This window comes from Cryptomeria japonica, chromosome 10, assembly GCF_030272615.1.
Source record: "Cryptomeria japonica chromosome 10, Sugi_1.0, whole genome shotgun sequence".
NCBI lineage: Eukaryota > Viridiplantae > Streptophyta > Pinopsida > Cupressales > Cupressaceae > Cryptomeria > Cryptomeria japonica.
This window is the reverse complement of record NC_081414.1, coordinates 492878662-492905844: the sequence shown is the minus strand read 5'-3', so window position 1 is coordinate 492905844 and position 27183 is coordinate 492878662. Positions and strand designations below refer to the sequence as shown.

Sequence of the window (27183 nt, the reverse complement as noted above, 5' to 3'; positions counted from 1 at the left end):
TGATATTTTTGTCAGATTTTTGGCATTGATGTCAAAGGGGGATATATATTGATGTGAAAAAGATTTGTATACATTAGGGGGAGAGATATATACATAATTCAGAGCTTTACAGAGATATCATTCACAAGGGGAGTTTGTTCTTTGTTTCAGAACTTCATTACTACATATGTATGTGGGAGATTGTTGATTGTCTTTCATTGGGGGAGACTTGTTTGGCATTTTTTGGTACTTAGATGTTTTTCACATCTAGTGTTGCCATCAATGCCAAAGAAGATTGTTAGCCATTTGGAGGAATTGATTATGTGTTGCATTGATGTTTTGTCATTGATGTCAACACTAGCTGTTTTGAATGCTTTACCGACATCTTTTGGTCCCGATTGGTTGAGTAGTTTCTGGGTTGTTTGGATCTGGCATGATCCAATATGATTTGGTTATATAATCAGTTTATTCATGATACTCATGTTCATATTCAGTCGGTTGGTTTTGATCTGGTGATCGGATGTTGTCCTGTTTAGCTTGGCTTGTGGTTCCGGCGAGGGTTTCACCGGCAAAGCTTTTGATGAAGATCTTTGATGATATGCATAAGTGGTGTTGGTGCAGCTTCTAGTGGAGTTTCAGGATGTTATTGGTGATCATGTTCGAAACTTGGCAGATTGAGATCATTGCTTTAGCATATGTACCTATATTGGGTCTCGGTTTATCTAGGTTATGGACCGACTTAATGTAACGTGTGGATTGTTCCTCTCGAAACATTTCTGGGATGTCTTATGTGTTGGATATTATTTGTTTGGTCTAAGGCCGACATGTTTTGTAATTATAAAATTGGTTTATTGTCTAGTAGCCGACCTGATTGTTTATGGTCGAGGGTTTGTATATATAGATATAACATCTCATTGTAGATCATACATGGAAATGAGATATGGATATATGATGTGCGAATAATGTAATATCATTCAGGCAGAGAATTTTGTCGATCATTGGAGATCGAATTGTTGGAGATCGAATTGGGTTTATGTAAGAAGATTTAGTCCTCTGGTATTGAGTTTAACCGTAACTATACTCAGGCATAGGAGATGTTATCTTTGCAGTTCATTCATTCTTCCGGATTGTAGTCTGGATTTCTATGTAGTCAGTGAGACTCCTTTTGTGATGAGCAGTGTGCTCTAGATTGTTGGCCTTCTTGGAAGTGCAGACCCTCAATTGTAATTCACATACTGCATAAGTATTATCTGACTGTGGGTAGGCTTCCCACCGTGGTTTTTCCCTTTACCGGGTTTTCCACATACAAATCTTGGTGTCATGTGAATGATATTTATTCTCTGATTGTTGTTTATGCTTAATTGGTTTAACTATTATTCTGGTTTTTGGTTTAAACATTCTGGTATTAATGGTTTGGATTCCGGTAATAAAGTTTTAATTGCAAAATGTTTTGGTAATCTGTGACAACTGATTCTTTATCAGTTGTAATTCATATACATATTGCAACAATTTTTTATCTACATCACAAACATGGAAGTAACATCAAAATTCAAAGTTCAATAGTAGATAAAAACCATACATCAATTTTAGCATTTCCCACTAGATCACAAGACACTACAAGATTGATAGCACATCTTGCATAATTGATAAGTTGGTGAAGAAGTCTAATTGCATATTCAAAAGTTCACTCACACCATTCTCAAAATCTCAAAAGCTACTCCTATGGCAAGTTGCAAGATAATGACACACTTCTTTGTTCTTGTTGCACCCATTGGATGGCTTCTTTGTGGGTGATAGTCCCCTTCTCCCATATCTAAGGACTTGAAAGATAATGTTTCAATGCAATTGTATAAAGGTGGAAGTATTGTCTTCCCAAATTTATCTCTCAATCTCATACTAGAGTGAATGGTGTAAGATTGAATAAGATTGGGTTTGGATTTGTTTAGGTTGGATCCTTTTTTGTCTCATATATTTTGGTGGTTTCTATGTTGGTTTGTCCTTGGCAACTTGGTTGTAGTTGTGCCTTACTCCCAACAATTCGACCATTGTATTTGTCTCTACCTACAACCTTGCTTTGTCATAGACTTTCCCAATCTACACGGAGATGTTCGTAATATTGCTGGGATAAAATTATCAATGGACCTTTGTTTGCCATTTTATCTGATCAAAAACAATAAGAACACTTCCAATGGTTCCTTCTAACAGCAAAAACACCTTCAATAGTTTATTCTGACAACAAAAATGCCTTCAAAATTGCCTTCTGGATGTGATTTAATGACTGCAAATCTTGTAGGTTAGTGCATGTTGCTCTAATAGGTTATCTGACATTGTCCTAGTTAAATTTTTGTGTGGGCAACATATGAAAAGAACGAGCTTGAGTTTCATTATGTAAAGCCAGAAATGGAACTTATGGCCAAAGAGGAATAATGGAAGATGAAAAACAAATGGAAAACGCTTAAGCTCTCATACCAATGTCAAGCCCAGGAATTTAATGCAAGAAAAGACTTGCAAATGAACGGAACTTAGACAACTAGAAAAAATATTTAGTTAAGTTTTTACCATTCATGCATACAATAAAATGAGATACTATGTACATGTTTAGAAATATGAAAATGACTACTCAAAACATCTTCTAGATGACTATTCAGCTTCTAGCATAGCTATACAAAATAATATTATCCTACTACTCCTAGGACTATGTACATTATTGTTACAACCAAAATATAAAAGATAAACCTAAATATAAAACATGTGCAAACCCAAGAGGAAGCCTTGTGTCATCATTCTTGTGACCCTCCTTTGATAGGATCTTTGACGATTTACTACATAAATAAATATACCAAGTAAAGGAATATCCATGTTCACCATCCTTTTAGTGAAGCATTTTCCCAGTGGTAACCAACAAACTTCAGAAATACATAAATACATCAATTTATTCACTTTACAAAAATTATGGAACTGATACAAGTTCCTGCGTTGCAGTGACTGAAAGCTTTCCCCTAGCTGGATAGGTGAATGAATTTTTGATACTCTGCAGGTACCAAGACTACACGAGGGAAGCCTACACTTCATATAAGATGAATAATACAGAGTACACCCAAAACTCAAATAGTTAATTTTTAAGGTTCAGTGCACTCTTAATTTACTCACTGTATATCGTTGTAGTAAAAGCTTTTATCAAGCCCAAAGTGAGCACAGACAGCCTCAAAACAAGCATTTGACTACATCCAAGTATAGATTTGCAAAGAATTTGCAGTCATCTTCAAGACTACCACTGCAACACCACAAAACTAGAGGAGAAGAGACCTTGGCAAGATGAACAGTTATTTATATGAGAACCCAACAAAATGAAACCACTCAGAGAAGAATATTGAAATTACAAGGGAATTTTCTAATAGGCTACTTTTCCATGTATTATAGTTTAAAGTGACTAAAATCTAGCTCTTCTCTTCCACGTCATCTTCGGCTTTCCAAACTACATCTTTTAGGCCTGTTGAAAGGTTCTTATAAAACTACAAGAAGACAATAGCAATATCAGATGACTATAAGAAGAAATATGGGACTTCACAGAATTTAATTGAACGTACCAAATGAGAAGAGCAATGTAAGTATGCCTCACCTTGTGAAATTCCAAAGTATCACCTCCAGCCTTGCGGACCTCAACCATGTAAAGAGAAGGAGCTACTTCAAACACCTTCAGGAAAAGAGAAGAAACCTGATAAGTCTTTTGGTTCAAATGCAAACTATGTGGAAGTGAAGCATAAAAATATTAGCTCAAAACAATTTATTTGCTGGGGACTACTGTGATATATATATTTCAAAGGAGCAGCATAAAGGACTATAGCCTCCTCTATCAATTGCAGCACTTGCAGCAGCCTTGTTCAACCATTACCTCTGTAGCAACATTCAAATGACCCTTTCGTCCAGTCTTCGAACCTTGCATTTTCATCTGAAAGCATGGAAATGTCAGAATTGCACACTTTATAATTTTCACTTTCCTCATATAACCTGTCCTGCTGAAGTAAATCATAAAAGTTAACTACTTATTGAATCTAACCTTAAAATCAAAAAAAAAAATGATTAAAAAACTTCTTTCAAAAAAGCAATGTAGATAAACCAAAATCCAAGCTGCTACCTTGTAATTTCGTTTTTGGACATTGAAGCCTAGAGGCTTTGCAGCTTCCTCAAGTTTTGATACTATCTCATTTGCAGGGCATTTAGATGTAAACCTTGTTTCTCGCTTAACCATGCCCTAAATACCAGCAAAATAAATGAAAATAACTATGTCAATAACATCTAACAAATCCAACGATCAAGTTCTAAATGTGAGGATGACTATTGCGACATGGCTAAGCATCACAAAGTGTGGAAGATGCAAGCAAACTAAGAGAGACATTTAACAATGCAATTGTATTTGTCATCTAAGTCTTATTGAAAAGAGTCTTTAAGTTGAAAAAATGATGGGGAAATAATGTATTTTGATCATTTAAAATGACAGTGGGGGCCAAAAGACCAAGAATGAGAGGAAATCCGAAGAAATGTAACTGAAAGTTGCTGGAAGAAGCAAATGTTGAAAATTAACATAACTCAAACTCAGAAACAACTCACCAAAATTAAGTGTTAACATGTCACGGGGACAATACTTAACACTCAGAAAACAAATAACATAAATTTCACAGATTCTTCAATCCACACCAATTTTATTTCACATACATGAAAATTAACATAAATTAATGTCAAACTAAGTACTAAATAGTAGTATGCAACTTTGCATTAAATACTAAATCATACACTGATTAAATTTTGACATTTTAGTAAAAAGGTCCAAACGTCGAAATATTCTAAGATAGAAAAATGACTATAAACAGAAAAGAAAAAGTGCTAAGAATGTCCAGAAAGATAGCTTCAATACCCACTATTTCCCTACTATAGCTCAATCATGTCCAATCCTCACTGACAAACATCCTCTTCCAATTCATTCTTTTGTGCACAAACCAATTGCAAGGAGATGAAATGAGGGGCAAGGAACAAGAAGAACAGGTTACTTCTTTCCAATTTATTTTCTAATCAATTTGAAGACCAATGTATCATTGTAAATATATTTGCTATAATTTCCTTGTTCACAGATTTGACCCACCCATCTTGCAATGGGGTTTTTATCCATGAAAAGCATTATAGTATGGAGACTACACAGTTTTAATTGGGTTTATATCCATTAAAAGCATTATAGCAGCTGCAGAAGCAGTATCATTCATAATCTAAATAAGTTTCTTACCCACTTCCAACACAATCAACTCCTAACAGTTTTAAAAAAACTGTAAGCATTTTTTTACTTTGTTTATTGCATCACTAGAATTCATATTGATAAAACCCATGGCAAGGGAAAAGAAAGTTTATTGGGCTTTTGTGTTCCCATTGCTTATCCAATCAAATATTATGGTACATTGTCATTTCTCAAAATATTTAGTTGTCACCAAGTAGCACGCACATTTTCGAGATGCTCATTTAAAATATTCCCCAGAAGAGCTTGAGAACATAGCTTGTACACGGGGGCCATTGAAAACCACACCACGAATGGCTATGAGATCAATCATAGCTTGCATAAGATCTAAAACCAATAAAGGTAAAAGTCCAAAGGAAAAACAAAACCAATTTTTATCAATGCTTTTCCCAGCTTTATCATGGATATTTTTTCTCCAACTCGCTTTGCCAAGGGCAGACTAAAGGCTTAGGATGGAAGGTAGACATGAATGTGAAATAGGAAAGGAAGAAGGGGAACCGACATTGCATTAATACCATGGTTTAACCTTGTATTGCTTTCAACATTGTTAGCATTTTAATGTGTCCTTTTCAAGACAAAACAAAATGGAACATGTATGGTAAAAGCTTTCGTTAATTTAGAAGGGGAAGCTCCCTATAAGATAAGAACTTAAGTAAGCTCTAGAAAACTGAATAGTGGAAAAGCTTACAATTTTCACATGTATAAAGTTTGCTTTGGAAATTTTCAACATGCAATAGAAAATAAACTAATCTGCCATGTCTATTTTTGCTTCTAAGGTACAATACTTACCAGTCCACATCCACATAAACAAGAGAAATTATATCAGTTATGACTACAAACCAACATATCACAACACATATGCACACATTTTCTATCTAAATTGCAGAAACTAGAAAGCGTATGCATGCAAGAACTAAATTTAAGATTTAGATTACAAACACAAGATGACTTCACAAATCAAAGCACCCAAGTATTAATCTGTAAAGATGCTAACACCCAAATTAAAAACAATAGAGATATTGGGCTTGAAATTATTGATAATCTATAGTCAATAAGCGAATCACTCACACAAGATCCTATAAAACATAACAATCTCATCAGCAACAAAAAGAGAACTTAAACGATAAACTTCTGCACAAAGCATAGCAAAATTTACCATTTATCACACAAGATTTGAACAATAAATTTTGCACTAGGCATAACAAAAAGCATTAGCTTGTCTCATAGTTAGCATGCTCAGAAAGTCACCAAGTAGTCACCCTTTTTTTCACCTGCAAGTTTTATTAGTGTTTACTCGCCAAGTTATTCTTGAGTTTTTTGAAAAACTTTGCAGAGTTTTCGGCAATTACTCACCAAAAAATTGTCGAAATTTTCCATTTAACTCAGCAACATGTCAAAATTAAGGGAAAAAATGTGAGTTAGACACTACTGAAACTCTGCTTTTTTGGTTTTATAAGCATTGTTTTTTGCCTTCTTAAAAATTATGAAAATGGTGTGCACCACCCCTGACCCTCACAAGAGGCACTACCCCTTGATCCTACTAGGGGCATTGCCCCCAACAAACTCATTTGATACATTTTGTAGCTACATTTTGCATAAAACTTATATTTTTTCAAAATATTATGTTCTTTTCAAAAATTTGAAGTGTTTTTTGAGGTGCCGAGTTTTTGCCGAGTACTCTTCGAGTCCGTTTGTGAACTATGGTTGTCTTAAATACAATACCCCTATATAAGGGTTTGAAATTATTACTTTGCACAACTGCCTAACTATATATATATAATTGCTACAAAAATAAAAGTTGCTTGGAAATTAAAAATGGTTTAAAATAAAGCTTATCATCTAAAATTAAATTCACCTAAATCAAAAATGAGCTATGTTCCTCGGCGCCATCTACCATGCCCTTTTAGATACATACTAGTACCAAGAAAATTACAAGCATCATACTAGTACCAAAAAAATTATGAGCATTCAGGGATACCTTAGAAACACCCCCAACAGCCCCTGACACTCAAATTTTTTGGAAATGTCCAAAAACAGATGGGAAATGGCATAGGCAATCCAAAAACGTCAAAAAATTTAAAGCATTTGCTTGTGCTATAGACCCCCATGCCACACTCAGCCCAAAATGTACAAAACATAGAACCCTTGTCCATTTCAAATCAAATTCACACCCAAAAGAAAATTGCAGCAGCAGAGTTTATGGAGGAAAAAAGACATTGTTGATTGTTTAAAGAGTAGGGCAGCTTGAGGTATCAAAAAACCAAGGGCGGCAAGGTGCAACATTAAGAGCAATGAGCATTAAGGAGTAGGATAGTAGCATAAGTATGTATGTCTCTTTTCCTCTTTTATTTTTATTTTTTTCCTATTTTCAGTTTGCTCTTGCATTCTTCTTTTCCACAAAATAACATAGACAGCAACAGTAATAGTAGTGGCAACAAATATAAATTTCTAGGCTCAATTGGAGGTTATCAAGGTGTAAGAGTGGTGTGGGTGAAGGAGAACCGCCACATAATCCATTTGAGTGCCCTTCCACACTCTTAAAACCTTATGAAAAAGAGCCCTTTTAAAATTTTGTGACAACTCTAGGCAAAGAAAAAATTCAAGAGGTAGTAGACTGTGGTTTTGCAACAAAGATTTTAGAGGGAGCTAAACTAAGGTTTACAGTCACCTTTTTGACATTACAGGACAAGGGGTTAGGGTTTATTAGGAAACAAAGATAGCTAAAAAGGCAAAGGTTAATCGATTGTTCATGGAGGGTAAAGTAAGGTCTAAGGGTATGCCAATACCAGTAGAGTCCAGACAATAAACTATGTCATCCATGGTTGAGTGGTATTGCTGAAGTTTCTCTGAGAGGAAAGAGGAAGACTACTGATAGTGAAAAAGCAAGGAAAATTGTAGGTATGTTCAATGTGCAATCACAAGAAGTGGTGGAGTCTTCCATTACCCAATTGAGATTTTTCTTTGTGCATGCCATTACATTTCATATGGCATGTTCTTATTTCAAATTATTATTCAAAGATGCAATTTCCCCTCATTTAGCACCTAAAGGATATAAACTATGCACTACTTTCCTTGATAAAGAATATTCTAAAGATGAAATTGGTGATTAAGGACATGAGGCAAACTTGGATCAAGAGAAGCTACTCTATTGTCATGGATGGGTGGACCACCATTAGACATAAGCCACTCAACATCATAGTCACATGCAATTGTCTTACTCTCTCAAGAGTTATTAAATGTTCAAGGAAGTGGAAGGATGCAAACTTCTGGTTTTGGATTTCAAAAGAGGCCATAGAGAAGGTTGGGACCTCTAATGTTGTACAAGTGGTCATTGCTTCAACATGAGCCAATTAGATGGTATGATGGTGGAGGGTGCTTACAAGCACCATCTTTTGGACTCCATATTGTGTTCATGTATTAAAAAACAAATAAAAAACATAGGGAAGATAGATTGAATGAAGAAAGTGGTTGCACCAACCAAACATAATCAAATGTTCATTTGCAACCACCACACCTTGCTCTCTTTAGGACATTTTTGAGGTAAGAATTTCTCAAACCTATGTTGACTAGAGGCTTAAAGTGTTGGGGAGGATGCTCAAAGTGTAGGAGGCTCTATAGTTGATGATGTTTAATCCAGAGTGGAGTAGATGGACTCGTGTGAATGCTATTGAGGGAAAAGCTGTGAAACAAAAGATACTAGATGATGATTGATGGTCCACTATGAGGTAAGAGAATTTTGAATTTTTTAATTAGATTATTAGCTTACAATTTATTAATGTTTGTAACTTGATAATCTTATTCATTTTTGTATTAGCTCAATTCGACATTATTGGATGATGGGCATGGCATGGTAAGAATGAATCAAAGCTAAGGATATTTGCCATTCAACTCCTTTCATATGTTGTCAATTCCTTTCTTCTAGAGAAAAATTGGTCCACATACAACTTCATTCACACTATAAAGGAACAAGCTTACTTTTAACAAATGGAGAAGTTGGTGGCCATGCATAGTGCCCTCCAACTTTAGGATCAACAAACTCTTGAGTATCGATAGACTCCAACATTATAATGGGATGTTGATCTTGAGTTGGTGGCTGTTCCCTTGGATAAGGTAGCCCCTAATATTGAGAGTGAATCAAATTTAAAGTTCAATTTTGACTTTGGCAAGGATAAGGCATAGCCATAGCAGCACTAGAGTTTCAATTGTCTACAATTTGTCATTTTGTACATTAAGTCTTTCAGCCTTTTATATTTTCTCGTATTATTATATGCACATTGGTAATGGAAAAAACTCAAAACTCAAATTAAAAAATTAAAATGATTAGACATTGAACGCTTGTTAATTTGTATGTTGATTATTGACTCTTAAATTCACAATTCAGCTCTCATGTTTCATAATATGGTTGTATAATGTATATGATGAATGCCTAATGTATATGATGAATGCCTTATATATGAATAATTAAAATTTCCTATATTTTTTAATTTCCCTATTTTTTAATTATTGTCCCCTAAAAGAAGGCCTCCCAACCCCTATTATCTTGAAGCTACATTCCACCATTTCTTGCTAACACCATCCCCAAAACCTGGTGTAACAAAGACTAACTTCTTTTAGAACTATCCAAGAGTAACTGCTCTAAAATAAGCTGAATTATTTCTAGAAATCATCTAAAAATAGCAATCAACACAGATCAAAAATAGCATTCACTATGAGGATTGTGCTAGCCACTTTGATGGTGAGGTGAATTGATCAGCTCCTTTCTTTAATCTATAATGTAAGAACATATTTACCATGTTTTTGACTTCCTCTAAAAGTTGTATTGAGCTCATACTCCTTTGATAACTTATATTACATTGCTCCATAGATATGCGTCCCCCTCTAAAAATGCATGGTTTTAGAAACGGGGATAATTCAGAGACATGGGGTCAAGGACAAAGTAGCCCCCTACCCCAAACACCACCAACAAACTAGGGACATTTCTGAGACACCCGGCAAAATCAAGGGATGTCTCTGAACATCCCTAGGACTAGAGCCTTCAAGAAGTCCCTCAAACATCTCATTGACAATGGGTAGTCCCCATAATTTATCTGTCATGATAGCATTTGAACAGAGAAAAATGATAGCATGTGCTAATGGTTGAACTTGGAAGAAAGAAGAAATACTTAATTGGTTCTGGAGGCAAAATAGACTATTGAAACATCTGTTACTGTTTTTGTTTACTTCGATGCATGCTCTCTTATCTTAACTTTAGAAAATTGGTGTTCAAAGATTTATTAATTCATAAGTTATTGACACCTCAAGCATAGTAAAGAGTGGAGAAAGCAGTAAAGGATGGCATGTTGGTGGATGTTATCAAGTTTCCATAAGTGTTTGAGAGTTTCTACTGACCAATGTCAGGACTTTCTAAAAACTCATGTACTATAAACAAAGAAGATAATAAATAAAAAGATACAAGAATGATGATATTCCTATCTTCAACTATGCAGCCCTCATCACTTATACCAATCAGATTCTTAACCTTCACCATTAATCCTCTAAAGAATGAAGACTTCGTAAGAAATAATGAAACTTGAGGATAGAGATAGCATAGTGATAAAATTATGAAAAATGGCATGTGCCATTAAAGTATGTGGCCTCAAGGGCCTTCATTTGGGCATGGTAATGGACTACACCCCTCGACCCTGCCCTGCATCAACAAACCAAAACAGTCCCTATTAGTTAGGGTAATAGGAATTTGCTCAATCTTCTCCATCTTTAACTCTCCATGAGCAAACACTATAGCGTTTTTTTTCTCTACAAGTAGGTCTTTTTGCAAAGTTATATTTAAATAGGTCCACTAAAACCACTCATTGGTTGCTACGGGATTGCATCATATTCACCTCTAATAGAGTGCAAAAGACTCTAGTCATCCACAAATTTCACTAATTTCAATTTTAAAGATGTATGGTTCTATGATTAATTAAAGACCACCAAAACCCATCTAGAAAATAATCTTAAAAATTGCAATCTCTGTGTCCTTGAATGCAAGATCTAAGATTCTTGTTTTGGTTTCCTTTGCTTTTCAAATGCTTAGAATCCTTTTCTGTTCCATCTATAGACAATTTTTCAAAAAAATCATATTTTTAGTAATCCTAATTCAAATTAAAATATTCAATTAGATTTCAAATTTTGTCAGACTTCAGTAGTAGGGTTAGAGGCCATAAGTGCAGCTTCATTCAGAAATGAGATATCTGTTTCCAAAAAATTCCTATTTCATCTTTTTTCTGGGTATTGCGCAGAATTCAATGGTTATGTTCTAAGGATATTGACAAGATTACAAATTTAGTTAAAAGATTTCCCAGCACTGAAAATACGAGGGTAAAAAGAGTTCCATATTCTTTAAACTTCATCACTTCATTGATGAAAAAATATGCTGAAACCTGGACATCTCATATCCAACAGCCCTGGTCGAGCAAGCCAACTGCTTCCACCAAAAAAAATAAAAGACATTTTGCCTTTTTTGAATTGAAAAAAACACTAGTACTCTTTCCCATAAATCTTCAAGCTTAACCATGTTCAATCAAATTTTGGCCAGGCAAGTTAATCCTACTGATTTTCTAGCATGCCATATCAGACTTGTGGATGTTAACTGTTCTAGACAAGTATTGTAATTGGCTTGACATAATCACGCAATAAATCCACACAAACCAATGGATGATAGCAAATCTATTTAGATTGCATTTGAGTAAAAAAAGACTATAGCTTTCCAGAATAAGGTAAATAATAGATACTACCAAAAATTTCTACATTATACCTCAACACAACATACTTGATTTCTGGAGGAAAAGATACCAGATAGAATAAATCATTCAATAAAAAATGCATGTGGTGGCTGCATTCAAAGCATCTGAAACCTTCTTTGAACCTCCAATTCTATGAGATATTAGCCCCTTTGCGCACATCTTCATGGCGATTGAACTGATTATATTTCTCAACTATTCTAGTTGGGAATAGAAAGTTTTTCAGAAAACAGGAAATGGAAAATCTTGCCAATAGAACAGCTTTGGGTGTAATGCTTAAACAAAACAGTTAAAAACCTTGGGTGAAGTATAATGCCCTATTCTCAAGTGTATAATCATAAATTGACTTATCCAAGGCATGCAAACAAAAACAAACTCCTCTTGACATGATTTGAAAAGAAGTTACATAACAATTTGACATGATCAGTGTCATTACAAGTTGTTTTTCATAATGTTTCTCCAACTTTCCAGGTTAGAGAATGCAGGGACTTGAAGAAACAGTTTGGGGGATGGACAAAAATTTGCCAAATTTTTGAGGTAGAGGAGGACAGCAAGAGAAGAGCTATTTATATAAATTAAATTATCTAAAAGCAGCTAAAATATTAAAAAGTAAATGCAATCTGTTGAATATGCAATGACAATCCTCCCCCTTCTATCATTTTAGGGATTTCTAACATTTATTTCCTTGAAAGTTACCTTTTCCTATTTATATGCATCAAATGGAGTAGACAATCCAGTTCTGAAAAAGGCCAACATCCCCCCAAGTCCCCAAATTCACAGCATGTTTGATTATCATTCAAAACCCTAGGGATATGTGTCCCCATGGAACACTTTATTTGGGTTTGATAATTGATCATGATTGAAAAAATTCAATCCAAAAAGAGATTGATTCCGTTGTAATACTTCAATTGTGTAAGATCCAATCTAAGGAATCACTCCATCATATGTTTTATTGAGCCAATTATTTTGGTGTTTATCTTGATAGCCGTTGTTATATTTAAACAATGATCATAGATTGTGTATAGGGTACTAGAAAAGGTTTAAGTGAAATGTAACTAGAAAACAGGTTCCTACCTATAAAACTTTTGCCAGCCCAGCAAGCAAATGGCTCTAATTTCTTACTGCTCCAGCTCACTACCAAAGCTTTCAATTCCAAGTTCTAACTCCCTAACAGTAAAAGGTAGAGAACTGTGACTAAGGATAAACATGCAAGTTACAAATTTCAAGTGCTGCAGACTCTGCTTTATTCAGCCTACTTACCAACTTCTTCTCAAACAGATTACCAAGATTGAGTCCCTGTGACATGGAGATAAGTTCAAATGCATTCATTGCTGCTGGCGTTTTTTCCTTTTTCTCTGTCACAAGATGTTCCTGTTAAATAGGAAAAAATAAATTGAAATCAAGGATCTTCCTTACGTGAGAGGACACCATACATAATAACATACTTCAGAAGAATATTTATAATAATAGAATCATGATATTTCAATCTAGTTTTGCTTACTTCTGAGTCATTGAAAACGGCATCAACATCATCCAGATTTACATCCTCTTCCTCTTTAAACTTAGGCGGCTTATAACCTTTCTTAAACCAATCATTTTCTAAGATCTCAGGTATTGTAATTCGCTGCCATTTAATAAGAATCAAAAGTGGAAACAAATTTTACTGTTAAGAAATGTCTTCAATATTAATCCAAACGCTCCATAATTAGAGAAAATACATTACCCATCAGTTCATGATTAACTGTAAAACTCCTAAAATATATCATATGCTATTTGATTGTGACATTGATGCAACTGGCTACATGAAAATCTAAACGAAATGCAAACAACATAACAATCTGCAATTGCTGCATTCCAAACATAAAGAGGAAAGTTTTCCTTACTGTCTTAGGATTAGGATCTAAAATTCTTGTGATAAATTTCTTTGCACTTGTAGAAAACCATGCAGGACATGTGAAATCTGCTTTGTAAATCTGCAAATTAGTAGAGTTCATTATGAAATTACACAAAATTGCAACAAATAAATGTCACGGGTTGTTGGAGCCAGATAGGACACATGCCTTTTTATATAATGTCATGAGATTTGGATCGTCAAAAGGCAAATACCCTGCCATCAAAACAAACAGGATAACACCACATGACCACAAGTCTGCTGTCGCCCCATCATAACCCTTATCATTGATGACCTACAAAAGCATTAGCAAACACAACTGCAAATGAATGCTTTTGTATGCCAACATAAACCATCAGTACACTTACAAATGTGAAAGCCTCTCAAACCAACAGCAGGAATAAATTGCTTTAAAAAATAACCATAACCGTACTTCAGGGGCAACATAGTTCGGAGTTCCACAAGTGGTGTGAAGCAAACCATCATCCTGGAATACATAAATCAAGTGTATATATTAGTTTGGTGTAGCATAAAAGGTAGAATTAGAAAATAATTAATGTACACGCTAGCTGTGTGTTAACCCAAAAGATGGATTCATAAAGAGGATACAGCATTCACATTGACACATTTCTGTTCAGCTAGGGTGAGATGCACGACTAGTCCATAAGTTGCAATAAAGTGAGTAGTGGTAATTAAATAAAAGAATTTTTGAAATTTATGGCACAATATACTTATATTTCAGAAAAAAGTAAAGATCCCAACAAAAATCTAAAACATGCTCTAGCATAAAAAGCTAAAGAAGTATGAGCCCTCTTTTAACTAATTCAAAGAAAATTCAAGTGCTAATGTGTACTTACCCTGACTTGCTGAGACAATGCACTAAGGCCAAAATCAGATATTTTCAAATTCCCGTATGTGTCCAGAAGCAAATTTTCAGGCTGTAAAAAGCACATCAGAATGTATTGTTCAAGAATCAAAATTTTCCGATGAGAAATTGCTGCATAAATCAATTCCAACTTTGATAGAGAGATTGGAAGTGAGAGATAAAACATGAGCAAGATCCAATTAAGACATTAGTGTTTGTTTTCGCAAGTTAAAGCTGCACCTTCAAATCTCTATGGTAAACACCTCTACTGTGGCAATAATCAACAGCGTTAATAAGTTGCTGGAAGTATCTCCTTGCTTCATCTTCCCTCAATCTTCCATGGTTAACCTGAAATCTCAAAATAGACACAAATAACATACTAAAATAGTACTAGGAAAATTAAAGAACATCAATCACAGATTGAGCTTGATAAATATATTGTAAAGACATGGTTATTGTTAAATGGGAAAAAAAGTAAATTTACCAAGTGAAAACTGAACAAATAAAACCTACATACAATGTACACAAATCACATTCAAAGGACCACTTACAATTTTGTCGAAGAGTTCGCCTCCAGATACAAACTCAAGAACAATGTAGATTTTTGTCTTACTGGCCATGACCTAACAATCACAAGAGTATTTGAAAAATCAGTTTAAGGCATGAATAATAAACATACAGAGATTCCTTTGGCTAATTTTTTTACAATTAATTGATTAGCATATGGACTTGTAGATATTTACTATAAGATCCAGCACATACAAGAGCAGAAGAAGAAGAAGATAAGAAATCCAATTGTATTATCATATACCAATGAGAAGTAGTGATCCCTAGATGAGCGTTATAAGAAAAATCAACACTGAAAACAAGAATAAACATATACTGCTTGAGAGATCCCTTCCTTGCAAGAACCATACTATCCTCCTACCAAAAACCAATATTATTAGAAAGTCAAGGCTTATATACATATCTATAGACTGGTGTAACATTTCTAGTTTTCACACTGGATCACTATCAGAGTTTCATTTATGTTATATCCCTCTGCCTAGATAAATTTGCTCCTTAATATAGGCAAAGGTAAAGATAAATTATTAGGTCACTGCAAAGAGAGACACCAAAATCCAAAAGGAGATTGTTTTCCATTTACCTTATAAATTGTTGGAGATTATTTATTCATTTACATTATATATAGTTCCAGATTCAAACATGCATCGTCTACTATGGAGTATGCATGTCTTCCAAAATGTGAGTATTAACTCACATCTTCAATACAAAGAAAATAATTACAAAGGTTAATCCATGCCATGGATGATGCTGGAAAAGTTTAGTCGTATAAAGATTGAAATAATATCACATCACATACAAGTTTCCAGCCTAACATCATGGATGGTATACAAATCTCCATGTTGCATTACCCCAGATCTGCTATGATGCTACCTGCAGAATTCTCACAGCCAGCTTTGATCCAGTATGTGGCAAATTTTAATTGCTTTTACAAGCAATTTTATGAATTCATAATTCAGAAGAAAATGAGGAAAAATCACTGTTAGGCAGTGATGGCTATAAAAAAAGAATTATATGGATGCAAAATGACCAGAAGTTTCAGATTTGGGATTGATTGTCTTATCTTTTGGCATTTTATGTTCAGATTGAAAAAACAAATGTCTTTGAAACTCACACTACCATGTATATGAGAATCTCATAAATGTAAGTCATTTTAGCAAGACCGATAATCATGAGCCTCAAAATTAAAATGGGGTATGTTTTACACAAATAGCAACCCACCAATAGCAAAATTTGCTTCAGCTTATTCTGCACTTGCTTGCATATTTTTTAAGTTAATCATCCACAACATCACCCAAAGCAACAGAGGAAAGGAAGTTTCAAGAAGGAAAAGGCATCTCAAACTTAGAAGCAAGAAGTTGTACTTGCACCTACAAAGAAGGAGGTAGCAAATAGAGAAGGCAAGCTTTCCAAGAAACAAGTCATTGAGGAGCAGCCCACAGAGGTGTCCCTATTTCAAACCAAAGGACCTAAACATGGTAAGAAGTCTGCCATTAAAATGGAAGTTGCAAAGATGAAGAAAACTCAAAATTGAGTAGGGCCATAGATGCAGTTCCAATTTCAGTAACAGTTTTTCGTTGACAGAAATGTATGAGAAACTAACGCCACTTGTATAAGAAAGTAAGAGGGTCATTCAACCATGAAGGAATTACATAAAGCAGCCACAAGCACAAGTAGAAAAGGCATTCACATGAGGAAGTATGCACAAAGCAATCACCACAATGTTGCAGAAACAAAATCAGAAAGAAAAAAATCATGCATGATGGTTTCAGTTGCTAGAAATCTTTTCAGCTATGGCCACAAACATAAGATTCGTTCAGTAGGAGCCAAAATGACAGACATAAATGCAAGAGTTGCAGACTCCATGACAATCTTTTTTGCAAGGCAACCAGTCAAAGAGGACTCCAAGAGAGGAAAATCGATTTAAGAAAGTCAAATTTGAATGTTTGTGGTCGGATTTTATCGAACAAAAGCTCCTCAATTTGTGAGTTATGCTAAACCATCTGACAAACATTCATTTTCAGTTCATTTAGCGGAGCGGATCACATATACTTTTTAGTCTTGTGTACTAAATAAGTGAGAAAACCAGTAAAAACTATCAGACAAACATTCAGTTTTAGTTGGTTCAGTGGAACATATATCCTTTGTTAGTTTTCTGCAGGAAATAAGTGGGAAAACCAGTTAACTCCAAGAGTTTCACGGCAGACTTGTAAAGTCAGAATCAAAATAAGGGAAGAACAGGGGCACTAATCTCATGGGCCAAACCAAATGGAAGGGAATGTCAACAGGTGATAGAATCAGCTGGGAACAAAATGGTAAAACATCACCAATAGGAACAAGTCTAGTAAACAATTTTGACAGCAGCCAAAATCAACGGATGTAAGGCAAAATAGCAGAACCAAATCTCCTTTGGGAAGTTTAATTTCCGTCTCTTAGTATGGAATGCATCCCAGTTGCTGAGTTGACTCTTCTGCTCATCCTTTGCCATAAATGCACCCACTAGTGACATTGTAATGTCCCCTGCTAGGTTTAGACAAGTTTTAACCAAAATTAGTCAATTTTTATATATTCATGACTCAAACTGAATATAATAGGAGGCATTTACACCTTAACCAGAATCCAATCAGTGATATTCCACTGCTCAATCAATTAACTATTATTAAATAATTTGTTCATCTATCATACATCTATAATAAATTTACAGATCCAAGCCCTTACCTAGCTTGGGACCATGCCCTCAAGGTTTATGAGTATTTAGGTAAGCTGTAATTACAAAGGAGATAGTGTATAACGATGATACACATCTAGTGATGGATATATGAGAAGTAGAGAATTACGATTTGTATATTTGTGATTAACCTCTAAGTTAGCAACAGCAATCATTGTTAAAGAGAAGTGACTATTTCATGAGGGGGTTTGTTTCTAACTTAATTTGTCTCAAAATGAATGCAGAAATTTCTGCTTAAAGAAGTGCGATTTGTTAGTTAATGTGAATGGGTATCTTATGAAGAGATGTGATTTGGAATTACAAATTACAATTGTGAAGAGCGGCAAAGAGGTGCAAACTGTTGGAGGGTTGTGATTGTTGATAGAAAGAAATGTCTCTAAGAGAATCGTACTTTTTGAGAAGATATAAGATTACCATAGAAAGCTGAATAAAGAAGGGAAGGAGGAGGAGAAGAAAAATCATTGAACATGAACACAAACAACAACTAGAAGTAAGAAGGGAATTTGGAAAACTCTATCTCTTACCTATCTAGTTTTGGATCAGATTGCCGTTACATAATCCTTTAAGCTATATCAGAGTATCGATCAGATCAAATCAGAATTTTATTAAGTTACAGGCAGTAACATCTGTGTTCTTGGTGGTATGTATTGGGTTGTGCTTAATACGTATGCTTGATATATGAAGCCTGATAATGTTTATGCAGAATTTAATAGTAATATTAATATAGACTGCAATAAGCATGACACTCATATTAGATATTTAGTGGCAGACCAAATCTGACGCATGTCAGATCTGTCTATTTTTACAGCCACCATTATACTAACAATTTATGTTTTAGGCAGTGGTGGTATTAGTGATTTATTAAAAAAGGTAATTAGTAAATGTATTAATAATTGGTAATTAATAAATATATAAATGATTTATAATATAATATAATGTATTTATTTGTTTATATGTTCAAGTCAGAATAAGGATATATATATATATATGATGTAATAATATTATATGAATGATGTAATATCAATAAGTATACGTATACATATACATATACAATATAATGTCGTAATCAGACAAATAAAAATATTAGATTGTAAATCAGAAAGGACTCATAAGATAATAAACAGTAAGAAGAATATTGTTTGGGTATAATCCTTGCTACTGCTGTCAATATTCACAAGGTTTGGAATTGAGTTGTTCCAAAGAGGGGCGGTCTAAATTCAATTAATACGATTAATCCCAAGACAAAGTAGGGATAAGACCACCCAAACTAGCTAAGAGGTTCTCTTTAATTCAAAGAGATAGTGCAGGATGCAGGACAGTTCAGGTGGCAGTACCTAAGGCAGGGAAAACTCGGGATAACATCACTCCTGAGGATTATAAAATCACTACTGTGAATTTGGGTAAGCCTACTCAAACCCAAGAGATCCAAGATTTTGATGATTCTTGCAACGCTCTCAAGGCAAGACTAGCCAAGGAAAAAGAAAAAAGAAAGAAGGTTGAAGATGAAAATGAGCAATAGAAGAGATATGTTCAACATTTGACAAAACCTATAGATCGAGAGGAGGTACATGTTACTCCGCCCATACCTCTTCCACAAGAATCATTAAAGGATTATGAGGACATGAAGACAACTTTCAGAGAAGCTGGGGAATGGATGGTTGATGCCTCAGAACGTGCTGACATACTTATTGAGAACCGGATATCAGTGCATGACTCCACATCTTCCTTATTGAATAAAATTCAAGACACAGCCGAAGCTTCGGAAGATATTGAGGATATTCAGAGAATAATCATTCCATGTCTGAAAGCAATCAAAGGACTTTCTTAGTAGGATCTTGTAGACAGAAAAGTCATCCAGCCCGGTGACCTATATGATTTCAGTTCTTGGTGCTTTGCCTTGGTTACAAGGGTTGAATCTTTGAGAAAATCCGAGGATAAGTGTTCAGAAATTGAAAAGACCATCAGAGATATTCAAGACAAGGTCTTCTTTGTGGCAGCTGAGATATTGCAACAGGATGAGGTGCGAGAGAAGCATCTGCGCGCAGAGAATTTGAGGGCCAAAGTTCAAGGAAACTTCTTCAAAGTTTCAGGGCCAATTCTCAGGGAGGATCTCTCCAGAGTTTCAAGCTTCATGCGCATAGATGAAAATTTCCTGACACAAGCAATTGGCTGGGAAGACACTCTCGCCACTTGTTCTGATGACGTGGATATGGTCGACCATAAAGGAGGTGCGACTTCTTGTGTCCAGGTACATCGAATCTACAAAGAAGGAAACTAGACACTCACCTCAGTGAGAATAGCAGTTGCGCCACTTGTCTTCTTCTTGTCCATTTTAACTGTTAGAGTTTGGGGAAACCCTAATTAGGGTTTTGAACTTTTAATCTAAGCCTTTGATCATTGTTCAATCTCGGCCATTCAAAAATTTTGGACTCCTATATAAGGTTGCCTCCTCACATTTGGAGAGTGTGAGGTTTTTGAAATATTGTTGCATGAAGGTCATTTTTTAGATAGTATATTACATGTGTGCTTTCTCTTAAGGCTTTGTAATCCCTATGGTTTGAGTGATTAAGCAAGGTTTTCAATTTCTTCCACCAAATAGTTATAATTTATTTCATGTTATTACATTGAATGAAAGATCTGATAAGTATTAGTTTATGGTGTATCTCTGCTCATACTTTTGGTGAATGGATGATTTTCATTTACTGTGCAAAGTTAGTTTGAGCTTTTCATTTTGTGTATGCTTAAACTTTTGACCATAAGCACATCCCTTGAAGATTACATCCACTTTGTGTTGTTGTCCTAAGTGAGGCGAAGCAAAGTGTGGTTACTGAGTTCACCAAATCAATACCGTCTCTTGAATTCCTAGGATTAGAGTAGATCTCTCAACCCGTATCTCTTTTACCTTTTTGAAGTCTTAAATCCCGAAAATCCCAAAAGACAGAGAGAGGGAGAGCTTTAACTGACGAATCCATCTAAATCCCAAAATTGTTGACAATCCGTCCAAGCATAAGTCCCTTTTGTGTATTACCAGCAAATCACAACGCCCATTGAGCTTATCCACACGTCAAGAACTGACTAAAGAAACCTTGGAATCGCCATATGATCTTCTAGCAATCTTAGCATACGCGGTGATTTTGCAAGAGAGGATAAATTATCTTTGGGTACTTTATTCTAATGTTTAGTAGATGATAAAACAGACACCAACATAAATTGGCGCTAGGAGGGCATTGATAATAGAGACAAGTGATTACTCACAATTTTGGGTAGTAGATATGGTGCAGCATGGTGTTGCTGCATGAATTTCCATTTGATCTGCCACTAGAGCAACCTGAACCAGGACTAGGTCAAATAACTATTGCAGATCAGCTACGTTCACTTGCTTGGAAATCAAAATTAGATTACTCTCAATTCAGGCAGGTCAGTCACACTATCACTGAGGAGGAAGAAAAAGGTCGACAAATTGAGGCAGCAATTGAGAAGAATTTGAAGAAACAAAGAATTTTGGCTCTTCAGCGCCAAGTCCTTAGAGAAATTCGACAATTTTCCTTCCGATCCACCGATAAAACTTCACCTGTTGGCACAATGAAAGATGGGCTTACCAATCACTCCTGAACCAGGTAGAGATCCTGAACCAGCATTGCAGCCGAACTTGAGTTTTCGCGACGAGCAGGAAAACGTCATCACAAAATTATCCAGCTTAGCTTGGAGTGTAAGAAGAAATTATCCTGACTGGCGTCGCATGTGCTTCATTCTTGAAGAAGAAGAAGAAGAAATTGTTGATTGGATTGACGCACAAATACGGAGAGAGCAACATCTATTGCCACCTCAAGAAGTTGATCCAGCTCCCGCACAACCTCGACATAATTAAAGACACGCTGGATCGCATAAGTTCTTTCTCCCTAGATAAATTTCGAAGAATCCTAAGATCAGCCCCAAGTTCATCCAAGGAATTTGTGGAGTTAGGATCCTCTACTAGATCCAAGCAAAGGAGAAAGATAGTTGAGGCAGGTGGAAAAGAAAGCCCATCAAGTGGGGACGTTTCACGAGAAGAAGATATTTCCAGCTTGTTCCACATTTCTAGGTTAGTCCAAACACCTGCTCCCAAAGCGCAAGTTACACAGCTAGACCAACCGAGATTTCCAATTCAAGGAACTTCATCTCCAGCAACTCCACCACAAGTTACTCAGCATCTTCCAACAGGAGTACATCAAGCAAACATCCCAATGGCGTGGCGTCCAGCTAATGCATCTCCTATGGTTTTTATAGCCTATCATGACATGCCCAAGAATCCTGAACAATTTTGTTCCAAATTTCATAGTGGCGACTTGAGCCGCTCAACTGATGAGCATATAAGGATTTTTGAAGATCTCCTTCACAACAGGGATATCCAACATGAAGATGTTGCTTGCAAGTTGTTTCCTTACACTATTGATGTAGAAGCTTCTCATTGGTATATCCACTTGCCAGCTGACTCCATTCATAATTGGCAAGAAATGAAAGACGCCTTCCTAGAAAAGTTCAAATCGCCAATGTCTCCATCCGATTTAAATCGGCAATTTATAGAAGTAAGGAGGCAAGAGCATGAGCCTATTAGCACTTTCAACAACAAGTTCCACAAAGCTTACACAAGACAGAGAGATCCTTAGAATTTGAATAATGTTGCGGCATTGCCGGTTTATTATGCAGCTCTAGATTGCCTTACTGCCATGTTTGTAAAATCAAAAGGTACACTCCCGACTAATTTGAAGGAAGCATATGCTTCAGCCGTGGAAATCAGCAACGATTTAGAGGTGGGTAAAGCTTCAGGACCACTCAATTATTTAGGAAATCCCGCAATGCAAGGTCAAATCCAAAGCATTAATCAAGCATTGTCCCAAGGCACACCTGTGATGAACCCAGTACCCATTGCAAATAATCAATTAGTCCTCCATCCAGGAGCACCTGTTTCACAAATACCCCCACCACAGCCCGTATATCTCCAGAACGAGGTAACCTCAAGTCGAACTCAGGAAGAGAAAGATGAAATGAAAGAACTGATCAATCAGGTCAAGAAGCTGTCAACTGAAGTGACCTATCTGAAAGGTCAAAATAGTCAGTTACAAAATATACAGAGAAGTTACCAAGGAAATTACCAAGGACAAGGTCCTTCTAGGTATCAAAAGTATAATCAGAATTTCCAAAGGGATAATCAAAACTATCAAGGGAATAATCAGGGTTTCCGGAACAACAACCAAGCTTTCCAAAAGAAGACATGGAATACTGGACCTAATAATGGCACTGTGCCATCTCCCCAAGATAATCAACCCATTGTTGATAATCGTCCTGCTATTTTTAGCAGAAGCTGCTCTGTCAGGATGGTGCAGATTGCACAATACCGATCAACATTCTGAACTACAGTGCCACGAGTTTCAAGTAGCCACAGATATTTTCCGAAGTGAAAAAAGAAATTCAGAGGCTGAAGATTCCCAAGTAACTGGATATGAATTGGTTCCCGTAACAAGGTATGATCAAGCTTTAGTCATTGAAAATGTCAAATCATACCAGCCCAATCAAAGATTCCCACCTGTGTCTACTAATGGCCCAATAGAGTCGCCACCATGTCAACTAGAGGTTCAAGTTGCGCCAAACCAGCCATCTTCAGTTGATGGCTACACTTCCCTCCATTATACAACAGTATCTTGGTAGAAGGAACTAGAGAAGTGCAAGCCTTTCAACAAACATCTGGAAACCAACATAGGGTATACCAGAGAAATACTCGTTATACTGAGCCCTTAAGCATGTCTATCCCTCCAAATAATTTCCAGACACCGCCAAACCCCAATGCTACCAATACCCCAACTGCTCCTAGGGATTCTCCCGAGTATCGTCAGCAGAATATCCAATCTAATGGAACAAGGCCAGCGAATGCATCACAAGTTGAGCAAAGGCAACCAACAACCCCTCAACCAGAACCAACTCAAGTACAAACAAAGTAGTCCCAAAGAGGAGTTGAAAAGATTTAAGTTCATTTGTACTGGAGGAATTAAAAGGATAAAAGTAAGCTTGCCCTTGATCGAACTAATGAAACTTCCTAAGATTAGAGAGACCCTTTTAGGCAATTTAAATGAAAATGTTGCTCCAAGAACTCCAAAAAATACAACAAACTGAGGATCACTCAATACCCCTGCCAATACTAATGTTGTCCAAAATAAACCAGAGATGTCGTTCGATGCTCCACAACAGCCTCCTAATTTTGTAGGAATGATCCAGACATCATCTGAGAATCAAAACGATATGACACCAGAAGATGTCCTTAGGGACACAGATATATTTCAAGAAGAGGTTTTAACGAATGAGTTGTCGCGAGCCTCGCAGAAGACTGGATTTCCTTCAAAGAAACAAGGAGAGGAGAAACAAGAGAAATATCCTGTAGTCTTCTACCAGAGTAAAGATGAACCTACCCCATTTTTGCTGTCAGTAAGAATATTTGGCAAAATGCTACACAATTGCCTAGTTGATTCTGGTGCCTCTAGCAACGTAATGCCGCTAGCCGTTTGTCAAAAGTTGGGACTTGTTCCTGCAAGGACTAATAAGAAAGTCACACAGCTGGATAAAACAGAGGTCCCTGTCATGGGAGAATTGAATAACATTGACATGCAACTAGCAGCAGACCCAAGAGTTCAAAGTTGTATCGACATTTTTGTCGTAGATGTTCCTGATGGATACAGCATGTTGTTGAGCAGAGATTGGTCAAGAAGGTTGAATGGTTATATTTCCACCGACTTCTCACACATGTGGCTACCATGGAAAGGAGTTCCTAATCAGATTAAAATTGATAGCACGCCAAGACTTAAACTGATAATTACAGAGTATGGAGAAAACAATGAGATATTGTTTCTTGAGACAGACTTAGGATCCTACGCACCTAAGACAAATGAAGTCTTGATGTTGCAGACATCATCTGATGGGAAGAGCACCAGAGAAGGATCAGAGCCTGCAATGATGGAAGACCAAAACAAAGATGAGAAACTATTTGAGAGTTTCAGAGATTTTATCTGGACGAGTATATGCCAGAAAGTAGAGTTGAGGAGCAAGATTCATGAGCTACTGCTAACCAACTGGTGTCGGATCCATGACACATACCACTCAGAGTTCACTTGCAAGATGTGCCACAAAGCAATCAAAGAAGCTCGTCAAATGCTCCTACAGTTTGCAGATCCTGAAAGTGACACGGAGAATAAATAAGATCATCAAAGGCATAAATCTCAAGGGAACATAGTTGAATACACAGAAGAAGATCAATTGCAAGACCGTTGCAAGCGTACCTTTGAAATTCAAGCTTCATCGTCCTCTTGAACAATCAAACAAGAGCTTGAAGGTGAAATAAACCAATTGCTAAATAGCCTTGATTATAGCAAGAAAGTCCAGCCATCTTCCTAGATAAGAGAACAAGTTTTAGTATCATCCCAACCAGAAGAACAAGTTTGGATCCTAAGGTTTGATGGATTCCATTCAAAGAAAGGAGCAGGAATCGGGTTCAAGTTAACTAATCCTAATGGGGAAATGTATCTCATAGCTCACAGACTCTAGTTTCCCTGCACTAATAATGTAGCCGAATATGAATCATTGGTTCATGGGTTATTGTTCGCTATAAGCAAAGGAGCCAAAATTTTGCATGCCTTTGGAGATTCAGAGATAGTAGTGAGACAAGTAAGGAAGCAATATGTCTGCCATGACAAAAGATTATCTCATTATCGTAACCGAGTTTGGGATCTCATTGAAAGCTTCGATGCTTTCGATATTCAGTCAGTAGGGCGAGTAGATAATCAGATTGCCAATTCTTTAGCCCAGGCAGCAAGTTCACTTGAACCTCTTGCTATAGAGAGCATGGATCAGTTTTCCATAGAATTGTCATCAATTCCATCAACCCCAGACAATGTCACAAATTTCCAAGTGTTCGATGATGATGATCATATTCAAGAATTTTTGACAAATTCAGATGTATTCACGACTCAAATAATCGACGAGGACGAGACAATAGAAGAGGTTGAATTTGATGATGATGGCATCTTGAATCTGAAGACAAACATCATCCCCAGAGGAATGATACAGTTAGAAAGGATGTTTGATCAGGACCAGATCAATGAGATGAAAAATCAAAAGACCGATGGTGACCAAAATGAAAAAGTGAATATGGGAAACGAGGATGAAATCAGGAATGTGTGTATAGGTAAAGTTTGCACGCCAGAAGAGAAGACTGGAATAATTCAGAGCCTCAAGGAATTTATCTTGATCCACCCAATTTCAGGGCCTTCCCAACATGTAGCATTCCGTCAAAATTTATCTTGATCCACCCAATTTTAGGGCCTTGCCAAAATGTAGTATTTTGTAGTTTAGCTGTATCCTAAGTCACCGCGTTCAAAATCGAATTCGAGTTCGGCGACCATAAAATTAATGCACACCTGAAATCTTATTCTTGCTATCGTCCCATCGATGCCTTCAATTTGTCAAGCAGACATTGCTATTGAACTTTCTGATTCACCGTAGACTTCTTCAGCCCTAATCTACACAAGCAGTACAGGTTCTTCCTTCAAGCTGTTAGGCCTTATAGAAGGAACTTGGCTCTGATACCATGTTAATTTTAGATCAGATTAATAGCAATAATCAGAAATAACACAATAAACACTCAGAACACAAGAGTACCCTGGGAAAACCTCCCTCTTGGAGGTGAAAAACCCAACAACTAAATCTCTGCTTATATTTAGACAATATCAGTATGTGTCTTTACAAATTTGCTTCAACACTTGAAGCAATGTGAACAACATAATATAACTTCAACCAAGGGCACAAACAGTAGTATGAACAGCAGCATGAAAATCTGAACTATGACAAACTTATCTGCAAATATCCTTGACTGAGAATGATGCGCTAATCAGAGAAGACAATTCGCTGGTCAAGGAGCCAAGTTGCAGACCATGAAGATAATTCGATGCTCCCAGAATAAGTTCGCTGTCCCTAGAACAGAACTTGCTGCCTTAGGAAATGTATTCGCTGATCAGACAGTAGGTTCGTTGGCCTTAGAGATGGACTTGCTGATCAGAAGAAGTCATTCGCACA

The 27183-nt window shown here is 36.2% G+C and overlaps 1 protein-coding gene across 2 annotated transcripts in view; it reads right to left on the bottom strand.

The window, feature by feature from the left end:
- Positions 1 to 2874: 2874 nt before the first annotated feature.
- Positions 2875 to 27183, bottom strand: part of LOC131039399 (CBL-interacting protein kinase 32) — a 41311-nt gene continuing 17002 nt past the window's right edge. For both annotated transcript variants that reach the window (XM_057972130.2, XM_059213017.1), the window contains 12 exons: positions 15347 to 15418; positions 15036 to 15143; positions 14788 to 14868; positions 14364 to 14417; positions 14100 to 14225; positions 13923 to 14012; positions 13541 to 13663; positions 13300 to 13410; positions 4115 to 4231; positions 3872 to 3928; positions 3599 to 3673; positions 2875 to 3491 (listed from right to left, as the gene is read on the bottom strand). In XM_057972130.2, coding sequence (XP_057828113.1) covers positions 3417 to 3491; positions 3599 to 3673; positions 3872 to 3928; positions 4115 to 4231; positions 13300 to 13410; positions 13541 to 13663; positions 13923 to 14012; positions 14100 to 14225; positions 14364 to 14417; positions 14788 to 14868; positions 15036 to 15143; positions 15347 to 15418 — 1089 coding nt within the window. In that variant the 3' untranslated portion in view covers positions 2875 to 3416. The remainder of the gene's footprint in view (positions 3492 to 3598; positions 3674 to 3871; positions 3929 to 4114; positions 4232 to 13299; positions 13411 to 13540; positions 13664 to 13922; positions 14013 to 14099; positions 14226 to 14363; positions 14418 to 14787; positions 14869 to 15035; positions 15144 to 15346; positions 15419 to 27183) is intronic.